Source organism: Diospyros lotus, chromosome 9 (assembly GCF_014633365.1).
Source record: "Diospyros lotus cultivar Yz01 chromosome 9, ASM1463336v1, whole genome shotgun sequence".
NCBI classification, from domain to species: Eukaryota; Viridiplantae; Streptophyta; class Magnoliopsida; order Ericales; family Ebenaceae; genus Diospyros; species Diospyros lotus.
In genome coordinates this window covers 35,737,627-35,752,042 of record NC_068346.1, presented here as the reverse complement: position 1 = coordinate 35,752,042, position 14,416 = coordinate 35,737,627, and the positions used below count along the sequence as shown (strand labels likewise).

The 14,416-nt window shown below is 37.3% G+C and overlaps 2 protein-coding genes across 2 annotated transcripts in view; both read right to left on the bottom strand.

Annotated features, from left to right (window-relative positions):
- Positions 1-1,181: 1,181 nt before the first annotated feature.
- LOC127809522 (glutathione S-transferase zeta class-like) lies at positions 1,182-14,062 on the bottom strand. The gene is made up of 11 exons (XM_052348372.1): positions 13,769-14,062; positions 13,577-13,673; positions 13,410-13,466; positions 11,922-12,007; positions 11,481-11,552; positions 9,389-9,442; positions 9,189-9,264; positions 8,147-8,208; positions 2,708-2,767; positions 1,875-1,986; positions 1,182-1,489 (listed from the first exon to the last, which is right to left on the bottom strand). Exons 1-10 carry the CDS (start codon positions 13,769-13,771, stop codon positions 1,876-1,878), a joined length of 678 nt encoding a protein of 225 aa, XP_052204332.1. The 5' UTR covers positions 13,772-14,062; the 3' UTR covers positions 1,182-1,489; position 1,875.
- LOC127809521 (glutathione S-transferase zeta class-like) overlaps positions 1,182-14,416 on the bottom strand; it is a 50,558-nt gene continuing 37,323 nt past the window's right edge. The window contains exon 11 of the mRNA XM_052348371.1: positions 1,182-1,489. Within this exon, the coding sequence (XP_052204331.1) occupies positions 1,484-1,489 (6 nt within the window). The 3' untranslated portion in view covers positions 1,182-1,483. The remainder of the gene's footprint in view (positions 1,490-14,416) is intronic.

The following is a 14,416-nucleotide window of genomic DNA, read 5'->3' as shown; positions in this document are numbered from 1 at the left end:
ATTTATTATTATTATTATTATTATTATTGTTGTTGTTGTTTTTGTTGTTGTTGTTCGGTAATGCCTAGAACAAGCGCCTCTATCCCGGTGACCCCATTTCATGGGAGGGGGGTAAATCAAGACTCAAGTTCCCTCAATTTTGAATTTGGGAGCATCGGCACTTGTGGTATCTCCACAAGAGCGTCAGAGTCACTCGAGCTGAGCCCGGGGGCATTATTATTATTGTTGTTGTTGATGTTGGCTAGGTGATGATTAAGGCATAAGGCTTGAGAAATCTCTTTCACCCATCAGAGTATTAAATGCATGGATGGATAATCCAAAAGAAGAGGAGATGGGCTCAGAGACAGGTTGGGTTAAGGAGTGGGACTGTGGGAGGGACCCATCACCGACCAAATTGCACCGTCTTAGGGCTTGGCGTCCGTCCATTCTCCTCCTTAATGAAAGGCACATTCCCTCGCTCCCTGTAGTGTTCCCTCCCCATCCCCCCCCCCCCCCCCCCCCTACATCTTTTTTTTATGACGTAAGAAATTTAAGAAACCTTTAATATACATATAACTTTTGATCCGAATTATTCACTTTTTTTTAAATTTATAGTCTGCTTAAACCTAACTTAGGTGTATAGACAGATTCACCATAATCTAAAATCTAGAACCTAACTTCTTAAATAGACACAGATAATTACATAGTCTCACATAGAGATAAAATCGAACTCACGATCTCACAATATCTCAAACTCTCAAACACATGTGGCAAATTGTCACCGTCTATACTATTCCAGGGAGTTTCTTTCACTTTTACTATTTTTAGTATTTTGTTTAAATAATTACTCGAGAAATATTATGTCTCTTGATCAAAATAACCTTTTCAACATTGCTAGTATTCAATTTGTTCCCTCTACTTACAGCCTCCAACTAAAGAAAAAAATCGCGTTAAGTAGCCAATTATCGGCATAGATTGTCGAGTTGACAACATCAAACATCATTAGTTACATTGGTAGCTGAATCACATCATTTATACGATATTAGGTAAATTGCATACAAAGACGATCATCCCCCAAATCCAGTCTTCTTAAATGAGAAGATTCATGCACTGGATACAACCAATGGTTGTTTTCCTTGCAAAATGGGCAAGCAAAGTATATTCTGGGGGCATCAAAAAGGGGCAGAGACAGGGAAAGAAGGTAAGAGAAATAGGAAAGCTTTATATTAATCACAGCAGAACATAAGAGTTTTAACACAAGGAACTTCAAACCACAAACATTAGTACATGTTTGGTTCTGCTGAAGAATGTCAACAAGAGAGTTGAACTTCAGCAACCATATGGCTTAGATGTTTCAGACATAGCTACAGGACTTCATTTTATTCCGGGCTTATTCTAATATGAGCTTTGGGGCAATATAATCTGCTAGAAACATCGAAGCTCTGGGATAGGATCTGCTTAAGTAGCTTTACTTTGAAGGGGCCCTCTAAAGTTAGATGGCTCTTCAGATCTGGATATAGAAACAGAAAGGAGAAGGATCAAGTCAGTATAAGACCAACAAAGGCCAACTTATTTGAGGTCCTCTTTAGTTTAAGCAACAGACACAACACTATCAAACAGCTTGATATTAAGAGTGGGTAATAGAGTCCAAGTTCAGTAAAAAAACCCAAACGCCAATCATAGCAATTCATTTAATCCAGTATTTGGGGCTAAGCATACAAACATGTGCTAGAATATATGTCGATTGAGTCACTCACCAAGTAAGACTAAGATGGTGTTTAATAATGCCTTAAGTCATAATCCCATCCCCCCAAAGAAATGAATGAAATACAAAATAAAGAATGCAACGAGAAGAAAGAGCATATATCAGTAAGTACTTTGTACTAGTCTATTACCTCAGCCTCTTACCTCAACAGGCGTATCCGGCTGCTTTTCTGGCATGGCAGCTTGGAAAGCAGGGTGCTCATTGTATGCTTCATTCAACCTAGATAGAAGAGGGTACGGAGTCTGTGAAAATCAATGAGAGAGTTGATATTAGAACTTCCTCAAAATCATATAAGATGCTAAGCTGAGCCAATTTCACATAACCACCAATCAAACAACAATTTTGTAATCAAGAAGACAATGGACTACATATTAAATTTAACTGTTCTGTCTTCGAAACTATCTTACATAATTTGAGAAGGTAAAAAAGTATTTCCGCAAAAGCCAATTCTATATGATTTCTGGATTAACATAGACAGCACCATTTAAAAATCTTTTTTCTTTTTGCTGAGTAGCACCCTTCAACAGTTCACCAGCATCTATTCCATAAATTTTTTAAAATAAGACAGAAAGGGAAGTCCAGGACCCACACCAATGTGGCCTTCACCCCTTCACTTTCCATTCTCTCTTTAAGAAATGGGCATGCCGATTGCTTAAGTTAGACAAGCATCTCAATTGAGGCTTCCTCAGAGCAAAAGGCCCCCCAATTTGCAAGGGTTGGAGGAGAGTCATCCTTATATACATCCTTACCCATACTTTGCAAAGAGACTGTTTCCATGACGGAAACCTGTGACCTTCCAATCACAAAGGAGTAACCTTACCATGACCACCAAGGTTCACTGACCATAAAAATAAAGATTTGAAGCATACCATAAAAAAAAGGGTAAATTATTTGAAGCCAAAACATAAAAATAAAGATTTAATTGGCCTTATTACAGACTTAATCAGTTTAGGAATAGCATACCATGTCAAGACTGAAACTTTTGATTGATGCGCAAAGCTGTGGTGCTAGAAACAAATCTGCCTGCAAGCAATACCAAAAATATACCACGCCCATTTCAGGTTTATATGGAAAAAAGTAATACCATGTGTGAAAAGCAACACCTTCTCATGCAAAACCAAGCACTCTTAAGTGTGCTCCTATTGTAATTCCAGCAATGTGCTAGGTTCAAACTCATAGACTGCATTCCTTGCCCAGAAAGGTTACAGATAGCCAGTTCTAAATGGTCCATCAATTTGAAAATTCGCTTTCATTGCATTGGCATCAAATAACACCTGAATAGAATCTGGATCATAGTAGAATTCGGACGAACAAGAATTTCGAGCCATCAGTGGGGTACTTGTTTCATACATTGCATGCACCATTATGTGACTCCATGTAGGACATGCAACAGACTCCATGGTCTCTTCTCCTGGAGTTCAAGCTTATTTCTATAGTTGTCTCCAATTAAAAGCTGTATCCACAAATCAGCCAATGGAAATAGCATGTCATGCCTCACTGATTGGACCAAATTTGGGAACTCATACCACCCCATGACTAACACACAGGACTTCCTACACCACAACCACTGCCCGCTTCCCTGAGACTACGCATGGCACCCATTGACTCAACTGCAGGAATTCTCCACCTGAGCAGCTTACTAGCTGCTCTACAAGACAGCTGCAGAGGTTGTTTCATAAGCTAATCCTATATGGAAGCTAGGAGTACAATAGTTCCTGTAAATTTCAGGTTTTCCAAAATCTCCAACTGCTCCAGCAACCTAGGATGGAGGCTGAGGCAAGGTGCCTGAGGCTAGAGTTAGGGGTTCACCAAGGATGGATCCTTAGCCCCAAAGGATCCTTATCTTTAATGGTTTACAGACAGAGAAACTGAAGACGGACATGCACAACTCATGTACCCCATGTGCCTTGGTCCAAGGCTCTTTGTTCTCTATCATGAATAAGCACCACTTGTCCATTACAAGCACTTATCTCTGCCTGCTGAAGAGGGGTCATTCCATTAACAAAATTTCAAGCCACAACCTATAACCATATTCCTTGGGACGTCGGTTCTTCCTCACTATAAATATGAAGTTCAGACCTCTTTCCATAAAGACCGCAACATATAGAGAGAAACCCTTAAAGGCTGTTTAACATGCATTATTCAACAGAAGGGGAAAAAAACTTGTGATTGGGATTTTTTTTTTTTCTGTCCTTTTCCGATCGAGAAATTTTTTCAAATAGAAAATGAAAAACTCTACTGTCCAGTTTTCCAGATTTAAGATCTTTTCCATTGTTTTATTTAAAATGCTTTTCAAATAGAAAACAGGAGTTTTCAACCTAACAAACCAGCACCAACTCACTGCCTACCATAATTCCTAACAGGGTGTCAACTGACCTTAACCTACCATCACTCACCGCCTGAGGATGTTATCCACTGCCGGTCTCAAGCCCGGATAAAGGAGGAGGGTTGTGTTAGGTAGCCGACAGCCAACGTAAAACTTAGTCGGATCTAAAACATGAACTCTAGACAAATTATAAAAAATCGTTTGGGCGTGGGCGTAACCCTTCATAGCGACGCACTACACTGCCCCCGTGTAGTGACAAGTGAGCTAGGGCCGCTGCATCGGCGCCCGGATGTAGTGATAAATGAGCAAGAGTTCCCGCATTTGCTTGGACGGATGTGGGTAAAGAAGCAAGTCCAAAATCAAAATCAAAACCAAAATCAAAATCAAAACCAAAACTAAAATCAAAATAAAAAACAAAATCAAATTCAAAGTCAAGGCCAAAAACAAAATCAAATCCAAAGTCAAGGCCAAAAACAAAATCATAAATTAAGGATTGGGTCATGGAACATAGGAACATTAACAGGCAAAGCTATGGAAGTGGTGGATGTGATGATTAGAAGACAAATTAATATTATGTGCCTTCAAGAGACGAGATAGGTAGGGAAAAAAGCAAAAACTTTATCAGAAGCTGGATATAAAATATGGTACACAGGAACTGATCGAGCGAAAAATGGAGTGGGGATTATTATGGATAAAAGCTTAATAGATGAGGTAGTGGATGTCAAGAGAATAGGGGATAGGATTATTATGGTAAAGATTAGTCTAGGAAAAATGACTATGAATATCTTTAGTACATATGCACCACAAGCGGGGTTAGGTGATGAGATAAAAGTAAAATTCTGGGAGGATCTAGAGGGACTCATACAAATGATACCAAGAGGAGTGAAAGTGATTATAGGAGGTGACTTAAATGGGCACGTGGGTAGAGACGGAAACGAATATAGAGAGGTACATGGAGGGTATGGATTAGGAGAAATTAATAATGAGGGTAAATCTATCCTAGATTTTGCTATGGCATATGGGCTCATTATAACCAATACTAGGTTCAAAAAACGGGACGAACACTTAATCACATATAAAAATATCACCTCAAGCACCCAAATAGATTACTTCCTCATGAGACAAGAGGATCGGTTATGTTGTAGGGATTGTAAGGTGATACCGGGAGAGTGTTTGACTACTCAACATAGACTTCTAGTACTTAACGTCCAAGTAAGAAATTGGAAGAGAAAAAATCACATAAAACAAAATCCAAGAATCAGGTGGTGGAATTTAAAAGGGGAGAAACAACTAATCTTCAAAGAAAAATTAAGGGGTAGAAGGGAATGGAATGGAGAAAGACAGACAAACCAAATGTGGAAAGAAATGGCTAATGCTCTGAGAAGCACGGCAAAGGTAGTCCTTGGAGAAACAAATGGTAAAGCCCCTAACCTTAAGGAGTCTTGGTGGTGGAATGAAGAGGTACAATTGAAAATTAAAAATAAGAAAACTTACTATAAGGCGGTATATCAATGCAACAATGAAGAAAATCAAAAAAATTATAAAGAAGCAAAAAAGGCAGCAAAAAGACCTATTAGTGAAGCAAGGTCAAAAGCATATGAGAATCTATATAAACGACTTGATACAAAAGATGGAGAAAGGGATATATATAAATTAGCTAAAGCAAGAGAAAGAAAAACACGGGATTTAAATCAAGTGAAATGCATAAAATATGACAATCAAAATGTTTTAGTAAATGAGGGAGCGATTAAGGAGAGATGGAAGGAGTATTTCACAAAATTATTCAATGATGGTGGTGACACAAGAGTTAGGTTGGGACATCTTAGTAACTCCAAAGGGAATGTGAGCTACACATTCTATCGACGCATAAGTTCAAATGAAATAAGGCAAGCATTAAAAAAGATGAAAAATCATAAGGCAGTGGGACCAGATAATATACCAATAGAAGCATGGAAATGCATGGGAGAAGAGGGCATCTCCTAGCTAACGCAACTATTTAACGCCATCCTTAAATAAAAAAAAATGTCAGATGAGTGGAGGAAGAGTACTTTGGTTCCTATATACAAGAACAAATGAAATGTTCAAAACTGTGAAAATTATAGAGGAACTAAATTAATGAGTCATACCATGAAACTCTGGGAGAGAGTAATAGAGCAGAGGCTCAGAAATGAAACAAGGGTGTCAGAAAATCAGTTTGGTTTCATGCCTAGTAGGTTAACAATGGAAGCTATATATTTACTGAGGCGTCTAATGGAAAGGTATCGAGATCATCAGAAGGACCTACATATGGTGTTTATAGATCTAGAAAAGGCCTATGATAGGGTCCCTAGAGAAGTATTATAGAGGGTTTTAGAGAAGAAATGAGTCAAAATAGCCTATATACAAGCCCTTAAGGACATGTATTATGGTGTAGAGACAAGGGTCAGAACATGCGGAGGGGATACTGAATCATTTACAACTACAATAGGATTGCATCAAGGTTCTGCACTAAGTCCATACTTATTTGCCCTAGTAATGGATGAACTCACTAAAGATATTCAGACAGATGTGTCATGGTGTATGCTATTTGCAGACGACATAGTGTTGGTGGATGAAACAAAAGAAGGAGTGAACACTAAACTTGAGTTGTGGAGAAACAATTTAGAATCTAAGGGATTTAAATTAAGTAGAAAGAAAACAGAATATATGGAATGCAAATTTAGTAAAAATGCAAGAGTGAATGATGTTATAATAAAATTAGAAGACAAAATCTTACAAAGAAAAGACCATTTTCGATATTTGGGATCAGTGATTCAAAAAGATGGAGAAATCCACAAGGATGTCGCACATAGAATTAAGGCAGGTTGGCTAAAATGGAGAAATGCATCGGGGGTGTTATGTGATGGTAAAATCCCATTTAAATTGAAAGGAAAATTTTATAGAACAGCTATAAGACTAGTCTTGCTATATGGCTCAGAATGTTGGGCAGTCAAATACCAGCATGAGCAAAAGACGAGTGTAGCGGAGATGAGGATGTTAAGATAGATGTGCGGACATACAAGAAAGGATAAAATTAGAAATGAAGTTATTCGTAATAAGGTAGGAGTAGTGCCAATCGAGGAGAAGATGAGAGAAACTAGACTAAGATGGTTTGGTCATGTGAGAAGGAGACTAAGAGACGCTCCTGTGAGGAGAGTTGATGAAATGGAACAATTAGCCACAAAAAGAGGTAGAGGTAGACCCAAGAAGACTTTGGGAGAGACATTAAAATTTGATATGAAATATATGGATCTAAATGAGGATATGACAAAAGACAGAAATACATAGAAGTCTAGAATTCATGTAGCCGACTCCACATAGTGGGATAAAGGCTGGATATGTTGTTGTTGTTGTTGGGGGGGGGACACCTTGCAAGGAAGAAGAATCTAATTGTTTGTCCTCAACCCTCAACAGGAATAGGCCTCTTTACAATGAAGTTGCAGTTGTTGCTGTTCTGTTCACAGTCCCCAAACACAGCTACTAGACCTGAAAGTCCAAAAGTTGTCAAGTCCTACAAAATATATAGTAATTTCCCAGCACTCTGTCTCAATACAAACACCCTCACTTTTGTTTATGTCTAAGACTCTAGTTTCTACATATCCAGAAATCCAACACTGTCAAGACCAAGCCAATTACAACCCCTTGCTGACTATGACCCCTAGAATTCTTATACCCTAAGAACTAGAGACATACAAGTGTTCCTTGACCAAGTACATCACAACCAAGTTTAGGCAACACCATCAGAGGTCTCAAGAATTTCTGATATCACAAGTTCAACAGTTTGTTTCTCAAATTTTGGTTTACAATAATGTACAATCTGATTGCTTAGTGCATTGAACTTGCGTAACCAGCTTGTTCTAGTAATCCTAAAAGATTCGTTATGATTATGGTAGTTATGCTGCAAAACTCCCTGTTCAGCACCCAATAAGAACAGTGGAAAAAATAAAAACAACCCAGGCCAAGGCAGCCTCATGCACGGGGTGGCGGAGTTGCATATGCTGTTAGGTTTATGCAGTACACAAATAGAACTGAACACAGATGGTAGGGAAGAAGCAAACCAGGTAGACTTCATCTCCAGTGGCATATTTCCCAGCATAATCTTTTAATAGCTTCTCTAGAGCTGCAACATGTGTACATTGGAATCAGCTATAGGTTAACCATACTATAGCAAATCATAGTACAGAATGGGTACACATTACTATTTTCCCAGATATTGCCAAATGGAATATTTCCCAATTCAAAACTTAGTATTCCATTGGAGGATAAAGTTCTATACATGCTATAATATCACTTAAATGGATTTTGGATCCTCGTGGGTGAAACAAAAACCTGCAAAACAAGTTGACTGAAACAGCATAGAACGTTGCCTTTTATCAAACTGGACCATATAAGTGTGAGGACCAAAGGTCATGTTTTCTTTCTAACGTACTCCAATATTAGGCTAACCGACAGAAGGAATACAATAATCATGGGGCCTGTAATCAAGGAGAAGATGAAGGCTTGAGGATAAGAGAGCTCATACCTATTCTCTGATTATTTTATTCATTGATTACATTGCCATATATTGAGGTCTCTGGATACTTAATTTGCTATCGAGGGCAAGCTTGGTAGCAATGGTAAGGCTGCTTTTGTGATTGGAAAGTTGCGGGTTCAAGTTGTGGAAACAACCTCTTGGCAAAAAAGCAAGGGGAAGGCTGCATACATACAACCCTCACAAAGTAGAAAGCCCCATGCACTGGGGGTACCCAGTTCTTGTGTGATCAAACTAACATTTAAAAGGAATAGAAACTAAAGATTGTCACAAATTAATTGCAAATATAAAAAAATGGCTAGAACAGGGTGGGAAAGAAAAGTGAAAACATAAGACATTCTTTAAAACAAGCAAACATCAATAAATAATAAAAAGCATGCAATGTCTATGGCGCAAGAAAAAGATCCTAGTCCTTTTATATAGTCTAATTTTCAACAATGCTCCTACCACCACTTTATCATACTTGATCATTCAATGCAAAACAATTTTTTAAATAAATTTTGTAGAAGAAAATCATCATCAAAGTAATTTCTGCTGACTATGATCTCCAGTCATTAGATAAAGTTTACCTTCAAAGCCCTTCCCAATATGATACCGAACCCAAACAAGGTTCTCATCAGGATTAACTTTTTCTGCAATGTACTTCTGCACATCCAAAAGCAGGAATAAGATGCAAATACATGGTGCTGAAATAGCAATATGATGGTAGCATGCTAATTTCAGAAATAAAAACAGTAATATTAAAGCAGTGATCCCCTCCAATACTCACCAGTACATTTTGATTCTGAAGAGGCTGTATGCTTGAGGAAACAATATTTGCAGCCTATAAGCCAAATAACAATATATATTGAGAACCAGTCCAATAAATCAACATCGAAAAGAGTGAAAATGAAGTAAAAGATAAGAGTAAATTTCAGAAACCCTTTTTTTTCTCCATAGACAACTTATATTACTAAAAAGGTGCCGACAAAGGGGCAAGATATTGTTCAAAAGAAATTAACACAACTTCCATAACCCATATATCTGTTGGAAAATTTGGAGAGAGAGACAATAATTTCATCCAAGTCAGGACCCTGTATGCACTCACAATATGGGGGAATCAGGAACAACAATAGAATAATTAAATGCAGCTGTATATATAGAAAAAGAAGAGGTTCTACATTTATAGTGAACTTGGTTCAGGGAAATTCCATACTCAAATGGGATAAGGCTATCATCATTCATAACAGAAGGGAAATTTGGAGGCCAATCTGAAATTGGTTGTTGAACAACTCAATGAGAATTTGTTGCTGAACAAGTCAATGACTGTTGGCTTCTCAGATAAGCTAGTTGACCCAGTCAAAAACATGGGCCCACAAATCAAGTGTAAAGCCTAGAATTTCTCAAATAAAGATAATATTAAAACAAAGGATAAAACTTTTTGAAATATCTCTAAATTTACAACAATATCTAGAAGCAAAAACAAAAAGAGGAAAACCTGGAAGTTATGACTCTGCAATCATATTACTCCCTCAAAACCAGGAGAGGATTTTAAAGCATGGCATTCAAAAAATCCTTAAGACATAAAGTCACAATGCTGTGAATGCCTAAGACAAAACAAAAGAACATATACATTCAGTGGCACTACTATCAGCAAGCCTACCAAAACCTCTTCTTTCAGTAAATATTTTTGTTATCACTGAAATGAAACTACCACTGAAGATTCATATTCATGTATAATAGATTACACTTGCTGAGTGCTACATCATCCTACATCAGATAGTGTCCCGAACCATAGTATGGGTAAAAATATCTTGGCATTTCCTGCTTCCTTCACTAGCTACTTAAGAGCAAAATATATGTTGAAAAAAAAATACAATTTCCAATAAAGATATAGATAAGCAAAAGGATGCTCTCAAAGAGAGGCAAAAATCACAAGTGCCTATTGGCTCCAGTCATTGAAGTTGCCTTTCCCTTTTATTTTTTGGTCCTTTTACCTCCTTTTTCTACTAGACAAAACAATAAATGAACTTAAGCCTGGATACCAAGGCTAAGAAATCAACTGGGCATCTCTAAGCTTGAAACAGCAATTTTCTGTTGCTGAGGAGTTTGAGGCTAAGTTTGAAACTACAATTTTTCTACAAAAAGGAAAATGAGAAGAAACAACTCTAAGTAGTTTTCTTTCATAATAGAGATCTCTAAATCTGGGCATGATGCAATTTCCCACTAATGTTATGTGGAAGCAATTTAAACACTTTTCAGCAGAGAGAGTACTAGATGCCCAAAAGATTCAATAAAAATGGAACTTAGCTCTATTGTTTAAACTAACTAGCCTTTCTTTGCCAAGTCTAATTCCTTACATTAATCCTTGTATTCGGTTAGAATACTTGGTTATAGAGTCAGGTTTATGTAATGTTTATAATATAGTGAGAACTTGTATAATACAAATGAATGACTACAAAAAAATAATGCACAAACAATGTTAATGTCAAGTCCTCAACCCTAGGTTGTTCAGCCACATCAATCAAATTAATATCATGTCGGTGGTGAATGGGGCAAGACCTGATCAAGAAAATATAATAATTTGTTAATTGATTCACAAGATCATTGGGACAAGTGGACTATGATTACTTAGTCCAATCGTTCTTGATTTAACACTGATCTAATCTTCAGTGTTTTAGAAAGTATTCATCCAGATTTAGATACTTTCTTATTCTTGATTCTTTGTATCTTTGACTTTTGTATCTTGAACAGCTTAGCTTTCCTTATTGTTTGTATATGTAATCTTTCCTATGATGTACTCCAGTTCCCTATTAATAGGGATTGCATTATTCATTCGGATCAACGAAAGAACTTCTAATCTGTTTTTCCTACATAATTACCTGGTAGTTGATCGCTCTTCTTTGAAGATCACGAGGCAATAATGGTTGTTGAGGATATTTCTCTTCCAAATACTGCACATCAATCAGCACATATCAGGAAAACTGGTAGTACAACCAATTCTGCATCAAGATTATATATAAAGGGAGAAACCAATTTGCTTTTGGCGCTCCGATTTCTAAAGCCATGTCACATATTAGGTGAAAATTTACTTGAAGTTTAATTCATTGCATGCAAAACAGTTTCATTTCCAATTGCTTGGATATATGTCAAATAAGAAATAATTAGAATAAATGCCACACACATGATAAAAAAAGGAGGTAGGGGAGGAAGGAGGTAAGGTGAAGAAAAAGATCTGACAGCTTTATGGCACAGGCATGTGTGCCTTTCATTGAGAGCCCGGAAAAACATGGAATAAAGGTGATAAATGTCAAACCACTCACCATTAGGATAGCAAAAGAGTCAGAAACTACAATGTCCTCATCCACCAACACTGGCACATAACCAATCGGATTGAGCTTCAAAAACTCTGCATTTAGAAACAGAGAGAATGTTATGAAGCATATTACAGCAGGAAAATAACAAGTCCTACACTAATGGAACCTAAAATTTGCAACTCTAAAGGCAAATATGCATCCTAATCTCATGAACCGATACCATAAACTGAAAATGAACAAATGAGAAAAATTTTAAGCGCTTTTCTTTGTTTTTGTTTGTTCTTTCTTTCTTTCTTTCTTTCTTTTTTGGATAAGTAAAGATAAGCAACTAGTACTTGAATTTTACTTAAGATGTGCCCATTTACTCCTTAGTTGAACTCGTGCCATCTACAACATCATCTAATATACATTAAGCTAATAGAATGTGTAAAAAGATATACATGAAGGTCTCTTATGTTGTACAGACTTATGGATTAAAATGAAATAAATGCAATTCAAATTATTCAAAAAACATGGCATGAAATTTGGATATGATAATTTGGGCATTGATTTAAAGATTGAATTTTCAGAGCCTTAACAAAAGGGATTTGAAATAAGTAACAAATGGAAATTCCTTTCTAAGAATTTCTACGAGATCCCATCAAATTGCGTTTCTTCTCCCATTTCCATCATACTCTTAATTTCTTAATTGGCCTATAAAAATCCTATACTGTTTTTAGCATATACAGATGCTGCATGCAGACAATTTTCACAAAATCAACATCAAATATTTTCAGTAAATGCCATATACGTCCAGATGGAGCCTTAATCAATTCTAACCGACCCACCCAAAAAAAAAAGGAAGACAGGCTATGCAAGTTAGATTAAGATTGCCATACTCTTGGTACTAACAAATAAATCATAATGGAGACATTACAACTATGTCCTCGGGAGGCATATGCTTCAACAGGTAGTACAAAATCTCGTCAGCCCAAGCATTCAGCGATCAATGCAGAAAAAATATGTCACTCTCATGTGGATACTTTTTAGTGAAGCAGCTATTTCTATCATCTTATTACCAGAGTCAGTTATGGAAAAATTAATGGAGAATAACCGAGGAAGCAGCTTACTTTGATAAAGGTAATGGAAAAAAAGGTATGTTGAGTAAATAGATAAGCAGGTCAATTAACGAGACAGTTATTCATTTATTGTCTTGTCGCTTCAGTTGGTTAAAAGTAACTAACACGAATAGCTGATAGCTGTTCCTAACTGATTGCTCTGCGAAAAGTAAAAAAACACGTCCTTTTGGGTGGGCGTGTGTGTTTTGGGGGGGGGGGGGGGGATGTACGATCTTGTCCTTGAATCTTCTTCAAGATTTTGTCCCTGCGTCACTATTTCGTTTGTTTTTCAGGCATCTGCACTGTGAAGGAACAGTTACAGTCAAAGGATTCCTGCCTACTTGAAATTATCCATCAAGGACTCGGCTATATTCATAAATAAGCACCAGGAACTCACCGGTACTGAACTGCTCGCCTTTGAGTAAATTAACTGCTTTATATTCATAATGGAGCCCTGCTTGTGAATTACACGCGCAAGCAAAAATCAGTCACTGGTATCATCAAAGCGCTAGGGTTTCAAGAAAAACGAAATTTAAACAGAACAAGTGAGCGAGAGTGAGAGACCTTTCAAGTTCATAGCAATCCGAACGCGGTGAGCGCAAGAGCTCCTCCAGTACGAATACAGTTTCAGCTTCGTCGCTTCCTCCACGCCGCCACTCGCCTAAATCATCATTTCCAACAAAAATTCAACAAAACGCAGAGATAAGAAAAGATACAGCGGCCTGAGAGAGAGAGAGAGAGGAGAGAATTACGCACCATCGCTGAAGCTTCAACTTAGAACTGCAAATCGATTGATCTTTCCATATTTGTCACTTGTGTGTGAGTATATATGAACTTAGCGGAGTTGCATTCCATCTAGATACAGCTTTCAAAGGTTGAAAAGTGTCTTCGCGATGAGCTCACCGATGACGGTACTATCCCGCCGGCTTTGCCTCGTCATCATCGGCTCTGGAGAAAAATCCATTGCTGCGGTGGCCACTGCAGGGGAAATTTGGAAAAATAGCACTCTCGGTACTTAAATTTGCAAAAATATGACACTTCGAAAATTATTGCAAAACGAGGACTTTTCAACTTTTGCCAGATAAAAATGTTTCTATTTTTAATAACCCTGCTATTCGGAAAAATAGGACTCTCGAGTCTACTATCTGCTCGTTCTTCCCAATTTGCTTCTCGTTCATCTTTCTCCATATTACTGAAAATTGCTTGCTCAATCAAGAACCAGTCGAAACCGGCCAAGAATAAGAGTGCGAAGAAGACGACAAATCAGGTTTGATCACATTTTTTTGTGTTTTTTTTCTCATGTTTTGAAATTGGCAACGAATAATTTGACATAAATAAATATAACTGAGTTCTAGTTTGACAAGATGAACTGAAATAATATCAGGATGATAGGCAACATATATC

Bases quoted from the DNA above. Each gene is read 5' to 3' on its own strand.
- LOC127809522 (XM_052348372.1), bottom strand. The intron at 12,008-13,409 runs GTGAGTTCCTGG...TTCTAAATGCAG, and splicing joins AGGCGAGCAGTTCAGTACCG to AGTTTTTGAAGCTCAATCCG. The intron at 1,987-2,707 runs GTATGCTATTCC...TGATTTTCACAG, and splicing joins AAAGTTTCAGTCTTGACATG to ACTCCGTACCCTCTTCTATC.